Consider the following 17,563-nt stretch of genomic DNA (forward strand, 5'->3'; position numbering starts at 1 on the left):
TTTGTCATTTGTATGAGTTCTTTAAAAAATTATTTAATAACGTTTATTATTCTATTCTGCTTTCTGTGTTTTTTACGAGTATTTACAACTGGTGAATTAGAGTAAATATCTATAGGACTGAAAGCATTTCGATTGTTTTGTACAGCTATTATTCACGTTACTGATGGTTGGTTTTCAAGCTCTTGTGTAAGTGTTAACAGTGATAAAAATGATTCAAAATTCAGCATTAATGAGTTTCTCTTTTACTCATCTCTGACGTCAGACTTGCAGCTTTTGAAATGTATAGATTTATGTGTCCTTACGCTGTACTGAAAAAGTTCTGTTGTGGCATCATTTGCATGTCGCCTGCAACCTCGGAGGATCGCGGTACCTGTCATGTACGCTAAACGGAACAAAATGCACTCACTACCCTTTGTGATTACCGGTATTCGTGTTCTCTATATCGGATGTCATTTATTTTATCTAACAATGCATATTTTACTGATAAAAATTTATTATTTACATTAGTAGCTCCGAATAAAAGCCGGGCTTCGCGCTCCGTTTGACAAGGGAGAGAACTCCATCGTATCGCGGTACAGAGAAAAGTTTGTATGGAGGTCCAAATTGGACAAAAATAGGGCATAATTCTACCAACCATACCATTCAGATGACATGTGCCTACTGCGGGCAACTTCTGACAATGTGAGATAAGGAAACTAACGAAGAGTTAGGAAACAATGACAGTTTGGATGTTTGGGACTTTTTTTCTAATTCTAAATGATGATTGCAAGATGGTGTCCTTTTGTTTTATAATTTGTGCATTTATTTGGAAGAAAATCAAGCATTGGCATTAAATATAACGAAGGTTAAACTTCTGAACATCCTAGCTGTCATTGTAAATGAGCATAGAACAGAAGAGGTGATGAAGTCTGAATGACTAATGCTTGGGTGGTGATAGGATTGGAGGGGTTGGACAAGGCTGATTCTGAACCAAAGCTAATTTTGGGCCGGTGCTGGGCCGATAATTATTTTCGACGTCAGCCCGATGTTACGAAGAGGCGAAACTTCACGGCCAGAAGATGTTCGCCGACAGTGATCTGATGATGTAACGGACACTGGACCGATGTTGGCACGATATAAGTGTGCTAGCTGGGATGATACCTGGCGTTCGCGAAAAGGCAAGCGTATCCTGCCCTACTAGAACCGGTGGCAACCGTCACAAACATACAAAGGCAGGCCAAGTGTTCATCTGAAAATAAACACACGAACACATGGTACAAGTCAAAATAGAAAATTATTTCGGAATGTATTAGAGTATATACTTAAATGACTCAAGGCCATCCATAGTCAATATAAGGCGAAAATGCAGAATAATACAATAGTTCAATGAGAGTTGCGTCCCTTTGGAACGCCAGGAACCTGTGATCGTGGGATCGAATTCCAGTTCGCCATGATTTTGTTCCTAGGTCTGTCAGCACCATACCCGTGCTCGTGGGAAACGTCTTGAGTCCTGCTTTTCGGGCTTTTCTCTCACATTTTACGTTGGCACGCCGTGATACAACTGGGATACTGTTCAAACCGGCGTTAAACCAAACTCACGCTCTCACTTGAGGAGAAAAAAACAAAACACAAGAGACTTTCACCTCAGCATCACAACGTGGTCAGTCTGTTAAACATATTGAGATTATCTTGGAAAACTATACAGGCTGACTGTACAACAGGACAAATGTTCAGGAAACTTTTATATCAAAATCAAAAGAAAAGATTGGCTGAAAACATTTAAATTGATTAAACAAATACCTGGACACATTCTAAAGTACGATGACGGATATAGTTTGAGATGATCCCGAAAATCGAACATCATCTCAAGCTTGCACCGGCGAGAACAGGCGTCAGGTTATTGTACTTTATGATAATAATGAAATGATGTAAACATACATTTTATGAACTAATACTTTTTGAAAGTAGGTGGATTTCATACGTCATGTTGATCAGATTTCACTTATTCTCATATAAACTGAAGAGCGAAAGAAAGTTTTCGTGTTTTGTTGTTTGTCATTGGTAACTGTTCAGTTTGAGGTTTTGTCTGTTTAACCGTCACTAATTCCAGCAACAGTTTGTAAAAAAAAATCTGTAGCTGGGTAATGTTGTGTCAAAATAAAGTGACTGGGGTAAGAAATGAGTTTGCAACCACATGACCGTACCCCATGTTTGAAATGTTGTAAATATGTGTCGAGAAAGATTATTTAGTTTCAAAGATAACATGTCTGAGAAACCCATATGCAGTTACGTATACAGAATCTTTCAAAACATAATATCACACTTTCCTCAACCGTGATGCGACCGTTAGGTCCTCCCATTTCAGTCTTCACCCATCCAGGGCTTACACCCACCACGAGGATGTCATCGGGTGACAGTTCCCTGGACATCATGGTGGTAGCAATGGCTGCGGCTGTCTTTGTCAAGACGTAGGAATAACGACGTTCGTCAGGTGACCAGAACTGGGATTTGATGAGGCCAGTAGACATGTTGATGATGGCTGCTCTGTTGCATCCTAGAGGAAGCGTTTCGTTTTGTTTGGAAGCAGTTCTCAGTAGTGGCACAAATGCTCGTGATACGAGAAGGAGACCTTGTGGGTAAAAATAAATATATAATGTCAACGTCAGTGTATAATCAGTCTCGGCTATCAGGGGAAACAGATTCAGTTGGGCGTAAGAAGGAAAAATAAAAATTATATGAATGAATCACTCATAATCAGTGATGACACCAGGTGTTAGCGAAAAAGAAACATTCAAAGAGGTAAAACTCACTGTCATTAATGCTTTCAAATATACATATTGGAATACTATTTATATTTTAAATACATTCTTTTGGTTAGCCCGCTTTACTAGATGTGCTTGTTCAACCGTTTCTGTGAATGAATAAAGCTATGACGTCATTACTAATCGTGACGTTATGACTAGTATGACGTCATGGCAAATAGCGTCTGTAGCGGTTACATGTTCCATATATATATCTTCTATTCGTGTAAATATTTTGTGATTCTTTTAAAATATTGCTCTATGCGGTTGTATGTGTAGCAAATTCTGGTTCCTCTGATATAAACTCGAGTACAGGCCACCAAGCCATAGATCCAACCTTACCATCAAACAGCCAGAAGCTCAGTTAAAAATACAAGTTGTAAGTGCAGCCTTTACCGAAATCTAATATACTCTTTAGGCTTTGCTTATGTGAAAGTGATTCATAAACACATGCTCATGATCTAGTCGGAATCGTACAATCTATGCTGTTTTAGCCGATAATCCTTATTAGTATGGACAGGGTTTAGTCGCTTTCAGGGGGCACGGGTGGCCCAGTCGTCTAAGGCGCCGCAATTCGCTGTGCAGAGTTGCGTCCCTTCGGCACGCCAGAAAGCTATGATTGTGGGTTCAAATACCGGTTCGCCCCGATTATGTTTCTAGGTTTTTCAGCACCATAACCGTGCTCGTGGGTTTCGCCGAAGTGGTAAACGTCTGAGACCTGCATCACTCCGGGCTTTCCTCCCACATTAAGCTGACACGCCGTGATATAACTGGAATACTGTTAAAAGCGGCGTTACTCACTCACTAGTCGCTATCATTGATTTCCCTGAGCCATTTCAGGATCAACTAATCGGGGGATCAGTTCCAAGATTCACCGTGCTCTTTTGTTTCCAAAAGCGGTAGTTCCACATTTTGTATTTTGCACCTTAAGGTAATACCCAGCGATATAATTTTGGTACAAATCTCGTCCGACCAGTGGACCTTTCGCCATGACGTAAGATTCAAGTGACGTCCTGCTTGACAGCATGCCAGGCGTATGATCACGTGATAAAAACGGATGTCTGACAGGTCGTCTGGCTTTATAACCGGCTGATTTGAGCCGATTTTGCACATTTTTGTCAGACAGGAGACGATGTTGTAACGACTGTGGTTTCAATTCGCGACTTCATATGAACGGATGACGTCTGGTTTGTCTCAGAAGAGATGCATCTTCCCTTTGAATTGTCACACGAGGTTGCTTTGAAACAGCTAGTTTGCTGGTGTTTCCTGACCAATCAGCTAACGGTACGGGTGGAAGATGGGCGACATATTTTGCAATCGCTCTGAGAGTTGTACCGGCATTCAGCATTCCAATAGTTTACCATCTTCCTGGTAGTGTCATTTTGCTGAGGCCTCATCGTGGATTATCAACACAGAAATAAATTGCTTTTTCAACTGAAATGACGGTATCTTCAAACTTGATTTTTGCCACATGAGGGGTACACGTATTGCACGTGCTGCAGCCCCATAAACATGGCACATACGAGTCTGACCTTATACATGTTTGGTGTTCCGAAAATGTCAAACTTATCAATCAAACAGAGATCGTAAATGCATCAATATCAAACTGCAAATGAGGGTAAAAATATATGGGTGCTGCGATAGTTATTTCTATGTGTATATGACAAGGGTCTTAACAGCCAATTAGTCGGATGCAACTAAATAATCCACAAACCAAAAATTGACATTGTGGGCCACGCCCAACGACGTTGGGGTAGGAAAACACGCAGCCTACCATGTCACGGGGCCTGACTATCCGATTCTGTAGTCACTCTTACCCCATTGCATTGGTTACGGGGAATATTCACGGGGTTATTATATACTGAACAGCATTGAAAACGCACCACCATGAAAGTGGATGTATTTTTATCCGGGCTGAAGTCATATGAAAATATATAAGTGAATGAGTAATATACGAAGTTCTGGACGAAGCATGAAGACGAACAGCTCGTCAAAACACATTCCTTATTTTTTTGTGAGCGAAATCGCCAAAAAGCAACAAATTGCGTGCACATCATGGAAAACGTGTTTTGTTTCACGGGAAGCATGCAGAATAGGCTATAAAAGACAGACATTTAAACGCCACATCACTTGTTGCTGCAGACGTAAAGGGTACTGACACAAGAAATGCCAAGATTAACAGCAGAGGAACGTGAACGTGCCTAGGAGTGTCATGGTGTGGGGCGGCATCAGTCATAACCATCGAACAGAGCTCCATGTTTGTCTTGGAAGAGTTAATGCCCTTTACTACAGGAATAACATATTGGCAAATCACGTCATCCCATTCTTTCATCAGCACCAGGATATGCAGCACACCTTCCAGCAAGATAATGCAAGAGCGCACACAGCACGTGTTTCAACACAGTACCTAGCGAACAATAATGTGCCTCTACTTCCATGGCCAGCCCTGTCACCCTATCTATCGCCAATTGAACATCTATGGGATTCGCAAACTTATTCGATCAATGAGAAGACGTTGCCTGGCCTGTGTTGCTGTCAATGGCGGACATACCAGATACTGACTTTTCATTTTAACCCTATGTGTCTTCCTTACACTGATGACGAAGTTGTAATTACTGTGTGGTATTCCTGTTTCCTTTGTCGTCTTTCTTAATAATCCGTCTATGTCTGTTCTAATCAAAATCGGTCATTGCTCAAGTTGTTTTTGTAATATTTCAAGATTTATTGCTGGTGCGTTTTCAATGCTGTTCAGTATATTATGGGGTGATCATGAGGTGAAATTGGGTTTGACGTCGCGTGTGTATGTGGCTGCTTGTACTAGTCCAGACTGATGCCGATTTATAGTGTTAGCCCACTGAGGTACCATGCCGCTGTTTAACATGAATACCCCACTCAGACACAGTATACTGACTCCGAGCCGACCAGTCCTTTGTTTTAGCCCCTTCTTGCAATGCGCCAGGGAGGGTAACAATAAGTAGCATCTTTTAACGTCTTTTTGTATGACGCGGCATCGCTCTCCGAGCGGATGCTCTACCACTAGACCACAGAGGCGGTCCTATTATTATATCATGCATTCTTGCCCACATATGGATAACTGAATGATATAACTAGAGTAAGTTACCGTGCCATATACATGTATTGAAATACGTTAGGGATGGTGAGTTATCAAGATACCAAGAAGCATCCTTGTGAGTGAATGTTGTTGCCTTTAGAGATTTTATTAACACGACTTTATGCTATCAGTATAGAAAACATCCAGGTACAAGTGTTCTCTGGTAGTGGTGTGTAGTCCTGATAACCACAAAACAAAAACATGTACCTTAAAACAACTAAAAAATTCATCCTTCATTAAACATGCACATTTGATTATATAAATAACGTAATTTGAAAATAGCAAAAGAACCATTATAAAGTGAGGGGCAAAATAAAGAAATTTTAAGAGTTTAAATTTGATATTGTCGTCTATTTGAGTGATTGAGTGAGTGAGTGAGTGAGTTGGGTTTAACGCCGCTTTTAACAGTATTCCAGTTATATCGCGGCGTGTCAGCTTAATGTGGGAGGAAAGCCCGAAGTGATGCAGGTCTCAGACGTTTAGCACTTCGGTGAAACCCACGAGCAATTGTCTATTTGACCATTACTTATTCCTGTAACAGTTGAGAAAAGCTATTAGTGGGTGGGTAATTTTGTGTAAAAATTAATTGGTTCAATGATGATTGGGATGTTTGAAATGTTGTAAATTTGTGCCGAAAAAAGCAAATTTATTAATTTTCAAAGTCAAGATGTCTACGATATCAATTAGCAGTTCTGTTTTATGCGTGTAAAAAATTATATGTAAATTAAATTAAACTAAGCAGCAAAAGAAAGAATAGGTTGGCAATTTGTAAATTTCCTAAAAATAGCGGTAACTAGTGGAAAGTGGGTATTGGGAATATTACTGCCCAGCAACAGGTACCTAAAAACACCTCACCCGAACGCACCACCTTTGACGGCGCTCGTGCGGTGACAAAAACATGGTGAAACAGGTTTCCCGCCTATGGCATAAACTGCACGTGCATGTTAGCTGTATAAATGCATTCGTCTGCAGGGTATAACCACACGAGATGAAAGCACACAAAAGAAATGCCACGACTGTCACAGGAGCAGAGAGAGAGAGAGAGAGAGAGAGAGAGAGAGAGAGAGAGAGAGAGAGAGAGAGAGAGAGAGAGAGAGAGAGAGAGAGAGAGAGAGAGAGAGAGAGAGAGAGAGAGAGAGAGAGAGAGAGAGAGAGAGTCATCGGTATGGCCGAAATGGGGGCAACACAGGTGCAAATTGCCAAAAGGTTTGGTTGTACACCATTGACAGTAGCCAGGCTGATTCAACGGCACAGGTAGACAGGGAGGACACAGGACAGGCCTGAACCCGACGACCCCGAGTGGCAACACCACTGGAAGGCGGTCAGATACGGCTCATTCACCTGCGAAACAGATTCGTAACGGACATCCCATTAGCCAACGTACAGTACTACGACGACTTCGTCGTGTTGGAATCCGATCGTATCGTCCTTTCCGCGGAATGGTACTGACTGCTCAACATCGATGCCTGAGACTGCGATAGGTGAGGCAGGTTCGACGCTCGCAAGTGAGAAATTGGCGTCGAGTTCTGTTTACTGATGAAAGTCGGTTTAACTTGTTTCAAAATGACGACAGAGAACGGGTTATGCGAACATTTTTTTTTAATTTAAAAAAAAACTCTGTAAAAGATTTAATATAACCATGTAAAACCATGTAAAAGTGTCCTTTGAAAGCTGACTAATCCCAGTGCAGTTCATTTTGTGGATATACAATTGCTAACTTCAAGATATTTTCAACTGAAAATCAAACATATCACAAAATCAACTGAGAGGTATAGTATTAGCTTCTCAATTAATGTTAGTTCCATCGACCTCTAAGTTGTTGTTGTCAAATACATTCCCATGTCAATATGGCATCAACACGAGAATGATATGTCGACGAGAATACGAACTTTGAATCTTCTAGTGGAGTAGGTGCTGGCAATAACAAGAGACAATATATTTTTGATGCAGAGGATTAACAGAATGTTTTCAGCATACCAGCCTATTGATGCAAGTACCTACACTGTCATTAAGCTCACTTGTTACCCAGAAGGTCAAACAAATTGTAATTTGCATTTGGTACCTTCAGAATCAGGAATGAGAATATGGCACATTTCAGTTTAAATGTTTATGTAATATGAAAGTAGAAAATAAACATAACATGAAAACAAACTTAGTAAAAAGTTTTCACAACAATGACCTCTTGAAACATTTATTATTGTTTTCAAGGAACATGTGGTATTTGGTTGACACAATCATAGTGGTTTACATGATACTGTTGACATTGCTATATCTACAGTGGTAAAGTTACTTATAATATCTACAGTGGTAAAGTTACTAATAAGTACTAGCAACATTGTTGTAATATTATTATGTAATGAAAGAGACCAGTTGAGACATGCAGATGTTGTTAAAATTGAAATATTTCATAATTATTTAATATGCATATGTATTTCATATATACGCATATCATTATACATATGTGAGATAAAGATACAATATCGTTTAGAAGTTTGTTTACATCTTTCCACTGATTACTCCTCCCCAAGTAACTTTCTCAAGCCCAAAACAAATAACGCAATAAAATACCCCCACTGAAACAGCTTCAAACCGTTCCTTTTACAGGAAAGATTTCAACTGACGCACATTTCACAAATTATATCTATAGTTCCATCGTTTTATATTTCAAAACCATTTTACCTCTGTGCTCAGCTTTTAACATACAGAATCTTTCAAAACATAATATCACACTTTCCTCAACCGTGATGCGACCGTTAGGTCCTCCCATTTCAGTCTTCACCCATCCAGGGCTTACACCCGCCACGAGGATGTCATCGGGTGACAGTTCCCTGGACATCATGGTGGTAGCAATGGCTGCGGCTGTCTTTGTCAAGACGTAGGAATAACGACGTTCGTCAGGTGACCAGAACTGGGATTTGATGAGGCCAGTAGACATGTTGATGATGGCTGCTCTGTTGCATCCTAGAGGAAGCGTTTCGTTTTGTTTGGAAGCAGTTCTCAGTAGTGGCACAAATGCTCGTGATACGAGAAGGAGACCTTGTGGGTAAAAATAAATATATAATGTCAACGTCAGTGTATAATCAGTCTCGGCTATCAGGGGAAACAGATTCAGTTGGGAGTAAGAAGGAAAAATAAAAATTATATGAATGAATCACTCATAATCAGTGATGACACCAGGTGTTAGCGAAAAAGAAACATTCAAAGAGGTAAAACTCACTGTCATTAATGCTTTCAAATATACATATTGGAATACTATTTATATTTTAAATACATTCTTTTGGTTAGCCCGCTTTACTAGATGTGCTTGTTCAACCGTTTCTGTGAATGAATAAAGCTATGACGTCATTACTAATCGTGACGTTATGACTAGTATGACGTCATGGCAAATAGCGTCTGTAGCGGTTACATGTTCCATATATATATCTTCTATTCGTGTAAATATTTTGTGATTCTTTTAAAATATTGCTCTATGCGGTTGTATGTGTAGCATATTCTGGTTCCTCTGATATAAACTCGAGTACAGGCCACCAAGCCATAGATCCAACCTTACCATCAAACAGCCAGAAGCTCAGTTAAAAATACAAGTTATAAGTGCAGCCTTTACCGAAATCTAATATACTCTTTAGGCTTTGCTTATGTGAAAGTGATTCATAAACACATGCTCATGATCTAGTCGGAATCGTACAATCTATGCTGTTTTAGCCGATAATCCTTATTAGTATGGACAGGGTTTAGTCGCTTTCAGGGGGCACGGGTGGCCCAGTCGTCTAAGGCGCCGCGATTCGCTGTGCAGAGTTGCGTCCCTTCGGCACGCCAGAAAGCTATGATTGTGGGCTTTCCTCCCACATTAAGCTGACACGCCGTGATATAACTGGAATACTGTTAAAAGCGGCGTTACTCACTCACAAGTCGCTATCATTGATTTCCCTGAGCCATTTCAGGATCAACTAATCGGGGGATCAGTTCCAAGATTCACCGTGCACTTTTGTTTCCAAAAGCGGTAGTTCCACATTTTGTATTTTGCACCTTAAGGTAATACCCAGCGATATAATTTTGGTACAAATCTCGTCCGACCAGTGGACCTTTCGCCATGACGTAAGATTCGTGTGACGTCCTGTTTGACAGCATGCCAGGCGTATGATTACGTGATAAAAACGGATGTCTGACAGGTCGTCTGGCTTTATAACCGGCTGATTTGAGCCGTTTTTGCACATTTTTGTCAGACAGGAGACGATGTTGTAACGTCTGTGGTTTCAATTCGCGACTTCATATGAACGGATGACTTCTGGTTTGTCTCAGAAGAGATGCATCTTCGCTTTGAATTGTCACACGAGGTTGCTTTGAAACAGCTTGTTTGCTGGTGTTTCCTGACCAATCAGCTAATGGTACGGGTGGAAGATGGGCGACATATTTTGCAATCGCTCTGAGAGTTGTACCGGCATTCAGCATTCCAATAGTTTACCATCTTCCTGGTAGTGTCATTTTGCTGAGGCCTCATCGAGGATTATCAACACAGAAAAAAATTGCTTTTTCAACTGAAATGACGGTATCTTAAAACTTGATTTTTGCCACATGAGGGGTACACGTATTGCACGTGCTGCAGCCCCATAAACATGGCACATACGAGTCTGACCTTAAAAATGTTTGGTGTTCCGAAAACGTCAAACTTATCAATCAAACAGAGATCATAAATGTATCAATATCAAACTGCAAATGAGGGTAAAAATATATGGGTGCTGCGATAGTTATTTCTATGTGCATATGACAAGGGTCTTAACAGCCAATTAGTCGGATGCAACTAAATAATCCACAAACCAGTGATTGACATTGTGGGCCACGCCCAACGACGTTGGGGTAGGAAAACACGCAGCCTACCATGTCACGGGGCCTGACCATCCGATTCTGTAGTCACTCTTACCCCATTGCATTGGTTACGGGGAATATTCACGGGGTTATTATATACTGAACAGCATTGAAAACGCACCACCATGAAAGTGGATGTATTTTTATCCGGGCTGAAGTCATATGAAAATATATAAGTGAATGAGTAATATACGACGTTCTGGACGAAGCATGAAGAAGAACAGCTCGTCAAAACACATTCGTAAATTCTTTGTGAGCGAAATCGCCAAAACGCAACAAATTGCGTGCACATCATGGAAAACGTGTTTTGTTTCACGGGAAGCATGCAGAATAGGGCTATAAAAGACAGACATTTAAAAGCCACATCACTTGTTGCTGCAGACGTAAAGGGTACTGACACAAGAAATGCCAAGATTAACAGCAGAGGAACGTGAACGTGCCTTGGAGTGTCATGGTGTGGGGCGGCATCAGTCATAACCATCGAACAGAGCTCCATGTTTGTCGTGGAAGAGTTAATGCCCTTTACTACAGGAATAACATATTGGCAAATCACGTCATCCCATTCTTTCATCAGCACCAGGATATGCAGCACACCTTCCAGCAAGATAATGCAAGAACGCACACAGCACGTGTTTCAACACAGTACCTAGCGAACAATAATGTGCCTCTACTTCCATGGCCAGCCCTGTCACCCTATCTATCGCCAGTTGAACATCTGTGGGATTACCTGAGTCAACGCCTCTCACGTCGTCCGCAAGTACAGAACCTGAGAGAACTTAAAGATACACTACGTCAAGAGTGGAATGCCCCAGAAAACTATTCGCAAACTTATTCGATCAATGAGAAGACGTTGCATGGCCTGTGTTGCTGTCAATGGCGGACATATCAGATATTGACTTTTCACATTAACCCTATGTGTCTTCCTTACACTGATGACGAAATTGTAATTACTGTGTGGTATTCCTGTTTCCTTTGTCGTCTTTCTTAATAATCCGTCTATGTCTTTTCTAATCAAAATCGGTCATTGCTCAAGTTGTTTTTGTAATATTTCAAGATTTATTGCTGGTGCGTTTTCAATGCTGTTCAGTATATTATGGGGTGATCATGAGGTGAAATTGGGTTTGACGTCGCGTGTGTATGTGGCTGTTCGTACTAGTCCGGACTGATGCCGATTGATAGTGTTAGCCCACTGAGATACCATGCCGCAGTTTAACATGAATACCCCACTCAGACACAGTATACTGACTCCGAGCAGACCAGTCCTTGTTTTAGCCCCTTCTTGCAATGCGCCAGGGAGGGTAACAATAAGTAGCATCTTTTAACGTCTTTTTGTATGACGCGGCATCGCTCTCCGAGCGGATGCTCTACCACTAGACCACAGAGGCGGTCCTATTATTATATCATGCATTCTTGCCCACATGTGGATAACTGAATGATATAACTAGAGTAAGTTACCGTGCCATATACATGTATTGAAATACATTAGGGATGGTGAGTTATCAAGATACCAAGAAGCATCCTTGTGAGTGAATGTTGTTGCCTTTAGAGATTTTATTAACACGACTTTATGCTATCAGTATAGAAAACATCTAGGTACAAGTGTTCTCTGGTAGTGGTGTGTAGTCCTGATAACCACAAAACAAAAACATGTACCTTAAAACAACTAAAAAATTCATCCTTAATTAAACATGCATATTTGATTATATAAATAACATAATTTGAAAATAGCAAAACAACCATTATAAAGTGAGGGGCAAAATAAGACATTTAAGAGTTTAAATTTGATATTGTCTATTTGAGTGAGTAAGTGAGTGAGTGAGGTTTAACGCCCCTTTTAACAGTATTCCAGTTATATCGCGGCGTGTCAGCTTATTGTGGGAGGAAAGCCCGAAGTGATGCAGGTCTCAGACGTTTAGCACTTCGGTGAAACCCACGAGCAATTGTCTATTTGACCATTACTTATTCCTGTAACAGTTGAGAAAAGCTATTAGTGAGTGGGTAATTTTGTGTAAAAATGATTGGGATGTTTGAAATGTTGTAAATTTGTGCCGAAAAAAGCAAATTTATTAATTTTCATAGTCAAGATGTCTACGATATCAATTAGCAGTTCTGTTTTATGCGCGTAAAAAATTATATGTAAATTAAATTAAAATAAGCGGCAAAAGAAAGAATAGGTTGGCAATTTGTAAATTTCCTAAAAACAGCGGTAACTAGTGGAAAGTGGGTATTGGGAATATAACATTGTTTCAACACGACAATGCCAGGCCCCATACCGCAAGACTGACTCGGAACTTTCTAAACCAGCAGAACGTTGACGTTTTTCCCTGGCCTGCCCACTCACCCGATATGAATCCTATTGAACATCTGTGGGACCATCTTGACAGACAGATTAGAGCACGCTATCAGCCTCCCGTCAACAGACAAGAATTGCTGCAGGCCCTGAGAGACGAGTGGCAACGGATTCCAGTCCACGTCATCAGAAGACGTCATCGATTAGGCGGCGTATCACAGCATGCATTGAGGCAGCTGGAGGTCATACACGCTATTGAAGGCAACGGTGCCGAAAATGAACTTGTAGTGTGCCTGCCAATTTTTTGGTGCCATTTCAGACAACTTTTGAAAATGAAATTTCTTACCACCATTGTTTACCTTGAGCTTAAATTACCTGTGATTGCACAGTATCATTCAAACTGTGGTTGATCAATCATTTGTTACCCCTCCCTAGATTATATTATAATTCACAACAAAACCCCTTCTTCTTATTTTTTTTATCGATCATGGAACTCGACCTATACTTTCTTTTGCCGCCCAGTTTATATTTAAAAACATAAGACCATGTACATCGATGTTGAAGTATTCTTTGAGTGCTAACTAACCACCAGTACAGTTCTTTTTGTGGATATAATATCGCTTACTTTAAGATAATTTAAATCGAAAATCAAACATATAATAAAATTAACTGAGAGGTATAGTTTCTTTTGCCCCTCAGTATATAGATACAAATCCATAAATTCGTGCCTATTTTTAGCCTACGCCCTACCGGTCTGATCAACACTTGTACTTGTGAAACCTGAGCTGAGGACCTTTAGTTAGAATCGTACTGTGTTTAATACGTATTAGGAAAGTCTGTCGGTATAAAATTAAAGAGGAACTAGACAAGGGTCACCTGTTCGATTCAAGTCGTTCAAACGTGCGTCTTTTACTTTAAACTCGAATGTTATTTCGTATTTCAATATTATATGCAGTTTTTAATATTTTAATGTTGCCAATAGGGGCACGAATATAGGTGACATTATTCTCACAATTCTCTATAAACATTGTTATTTTTGGTTATGCTGATTGACTGGTTTGTTCCAATTGTCCCATTGTGTTCACAAATCTTGAGGCAAGTCACTAATTACAGCGTCAAAACAAGAAATGAACCCGACCGTGGCTCACAGTCCGCCTTTAACTATACGCTGTTATTTTGTGTAAGATGTAAGATATTTACCTGCCACATTGCAGTCACAGTGACTCATGATATCATCCCTTGTCAAAGACTCCAGTCCATGCAGCTGGGAGTTTATGGCTGCGTTGTTAATAAGCAGGTTTAACCCTCTCTGTCCCAGGGCACGCTGTACTGTCGTTACGGCGTTGTCGATGTCAGCATCAGATCGCACATCAAGTTTCACCAAAGTGACGCTGGGATTGTGTGAAGCCACATCTCTCAATTCTGTGGCCTCGTCGTTGTCAGGGTCGATGCAGGACGCAAACACGTGTTTGGGCCGGTTGGGAAGTTCCAGAAAGCCCTTCACAAGGCCAAGACCGACCCCTTTGCTGGTTCCAGTGATGAAAACAGATTCTACACACCTGAAATGTGACATAAATTTCAAATCTCTATTTGACTTTTACAGGTTCCTTTTTTAAACTGTAATAAAGTACATATTTTATACAGTCTACCTTTGGAATCTTGGATTTCTATTATCTTGAAAATGAACTTTTGTATTATACAAGAGTTGTTTCAAAAGATAAACTCTCCTTTAAAAAACAAACAAAATAATGAGACTTTTGGAGTACTTATGAGTGAATGAGTATTGTTTAACGTCACATTTAGCAATATTCCATGTTTGATGCTGATGGGCATCTTAGACATCTTATCTTTGTAAATCAATAAATTTGCTTTTTTCGGCACAAATTTACAACATTTCAAACAAGGAAGGGGGCATGTGTTTTTTTACCCGAGAATTCATTAAACCAATATATTTTTATATAATATTACCCAACCACAGATTACCTTGTGTAAACGTTTGCAGGAATGAGTGATGGTTGAATTGACATCATCAAATTTAACAACAGTTCAATTTTCAATTCCATAAAACCAAACTCGGAAAACTTTCACTTACCGCCCAGTCTATAAACAAACATTTCGGAACAATCTACAGTTTACCAGGCACATTCAAATCCTAACTCGTTGGTCAGCTCTTTAACAGTCGAAGCCCTGTTTTGCGTTCCATTGTTGTGAAATGAAAACAGCATATCATAACACTTTTCGGGATATGTATAACTTCGCACCCTTAGTAATTATATAATCATAGCCAATATTTTAGTATTTTAAGTTGTGCATATGTATATATAACGGAAACCTAACGTATCCACTACATACATCTGACATTTGACGTGTTTATCTTAACACACAATACTCTATACATGCATGTGAATGTACACTATCTATGAAGTCTTACTGATGAAAACCCCATACCCCAGCTCCATGAGATTAAAATTATTTTTGTGTCCAGAAGTTTTTGCTCTTGACGTTTACGCTGTCGATAAATCTGAGGCTCTAATGTCCTCGAAAGTACTTTTGACGTGTGCTCTAGCTTGTATCTCCCCAAAAAGAAAGGGGTCATGAAATTTTAAAGTTATGATCGGTCGTCAGAAGAAAGATCAGGTTTGAAACAAGAAAACAGCGTTGTCACTATCCCACGCCACAGGGCACATTATTATTTTGTTTGTTCATATAGTAAAGAATGTAAGCTACACAAAACGTCATTTACAGCATAAAGAAGAGATAGTCACTTGGGCCGCTTTATGCCATCAGAAAAAATGATTAAATGTGAAATTTACACACACAAAAGAACCCTTCTCTGGAAAAACTAACTTGAGCAGTTTCTGAGAAAACGTATCCACATTGCAGACAGACACTACTTACCAAGTAAAGGTCTATAAAAAGGTTTCGAGACCAATTGTCCAACTCAGTCTTCACAAATATCTCTTACATAAGCATGCAAACTTTCGTTCATGCAGCTTCGGTAGTTTCTGGGAAAGCTTGTCCCCATTTCACGCAGTATGCACTAAGTTGAAAAGCACGGAACAATGGCCATAACTCTGTAAAAATAAATTTACGACACCAGTAACATCAGTGTGTAAAATTTCGTTTCTCTGACTTTTTGAGAAAATTTGTCAACTTTTAGAAACGAACGGACGAACGGATGGACGAAATGCGTTCCGATAACCCCCGCCCCACTTTGCGACTGCCAGAGATAGGTTTCGAGACCAAAACCTAACGCCCCATACACTGCCAATGTAAGCCCTCCGTGCACGTAGGTAGGGGTCATTCTTTATTTTAATACTTCAGTGAAAGGTTGTCTGAGCCATTAGAAGTATTGTTTTCATTATCCACAGTAACACTATTAGCCAAACAGATCAAGTAAATCTTCAGAATAATCGTTCAAATTGTGATACAAGCACAAAAAATAACATTGGTACTGTTGTTGGACTTCTTGTCCGATATAAGTCCGTTTGACACCCGTTAATCACTTCAAACTTTTCAATGGCGTCCAGTTTCCAGGATGGCCGACATTTCCAATACAAATAAAGCTTTGCTTGTATAAATACAAACGACATCCATTGACCAACAAACATGTATATCTATCTTCTATGTACTTACAGTTCTGCCATGACTCTTAGCTTATCATGTGATTGTGAAGTGTTGCATGAGGCCATCACGACGGGCGCGTGTTTATCTTCGATGTGGTTCAGTGTCAAGTAATCTCTGACCGACAAAGTATGTCATCGTGTATGCGCCCTCATGATAGTCGGACCACACATGTAGCCTGGCTGTGCTCAGAAAGGCCTGCAGCACCGCATGAGAATTACAGGGAGGTCAGATCACACTATCTTAGTTATTTACCCACACAAGTCTATGTGACAATGATTTTCGATCCACAGGTACGGTGCATCAGTTACACCCTAAAACATATATAGTGTTAAGTGAGTGAATTGGGTGTAACGCCGCTCTGAACAGTATTACAGTTATATCGCGGCGTGTCAGCTTAATGTGGGAGGAAAGCCCGAAGTGATGCAGGTCCCAGACGTTTACCACTTCGGTGAAACCCACGAGCTCAGGTATGGTGCTGACAAACCTAGAAACATAATCGGGGCGAACCGGAATTCGAACCCACAATCATAGGTTTCTGGCGTGCCCAAGGGACGCAACTCTGCACAGCGAATCGCGGCGCCTTAGATGACTGGGCCACCCGTGCCCCCGCATAGTATTAAGGTCTTACCATTTGATAATCAAGAGAGGGGTAGGTGACTTAATATGAAGCAATATTTAATTATTAAAAAGAATAATATTTGGCGAATTGTTTCAATTAAACTAAACAAAATATCTGGCTTTGCACACAACACCATTTTTACAAGCGTCCTCGTGATTTAACAATGAGAGGTCAGGGTAAAACTGTACTTTGTTATAGTACACATGGGTTCTGAGCAAAAATTGATACTTTTCTTCGATGCAAAACGCGAGTTAACCCCCCAAAAACTATGT

General features: G+C 40.3%; 1 protein-coding gene across 1 annotated transcript; it reads right to left on the minus strand.

The window, feature by feature from the left end:
• Positions 1-8,343: 8,343 nt before the first annotated feature.
• On the minus strand, positions 8,344-16,732 carry LOC139446166 (C-signal-like). The gene is made up of 3 exons (XM_071227468.1): positions 16,682-16,732; positions 14,246-14,604; positions 8,344-8,928 (listed from the first exon to the last, which is right to left on the minus strand). The coding sequence occupies exons 1-3, from the start codon at positions 16,690-16,692 to the stop codon at positions 8,534-8,536; spliced, it is 765 nt and encodes a 254-aa protein (XP_071083569.1). The 5' UTR covers positions 16,693-16,732; the 3' UTR covers positions 8,344-8,533.
• Positions 16,733-17,563: the final 831 nt, after the last annotated feature.

The sequence above is a fragment of the Haliotis cracherodii genome, unplaced genomic scaffold (genome assembly GCF_022045235.1).
Source record: "Haliotis cracherodii isolate W230 unplaced genomic scaffold, xgHalCrac1.p SCAF_6, whole genome shotgun sequence".
Taxonomy (NCBI): Eukaryota; Metazoa; Mollusca; class Gastropoda; order Lepetellida; family Haliotidae; genus Haliotis; species Haliotis cracherodii.

Excerpts from the sequence above, each read along its gene's own strand:
- LOC139446166 (XM_071227468.1), bottom strand. Across the intron at positions 8,929-14,245 it reads CTGTGACTGCAATGTGGCAG|GTCTCCTTCTCGTATCACGA; the intron begins GTAAATATCTTA and ends TTTACCCACAAG.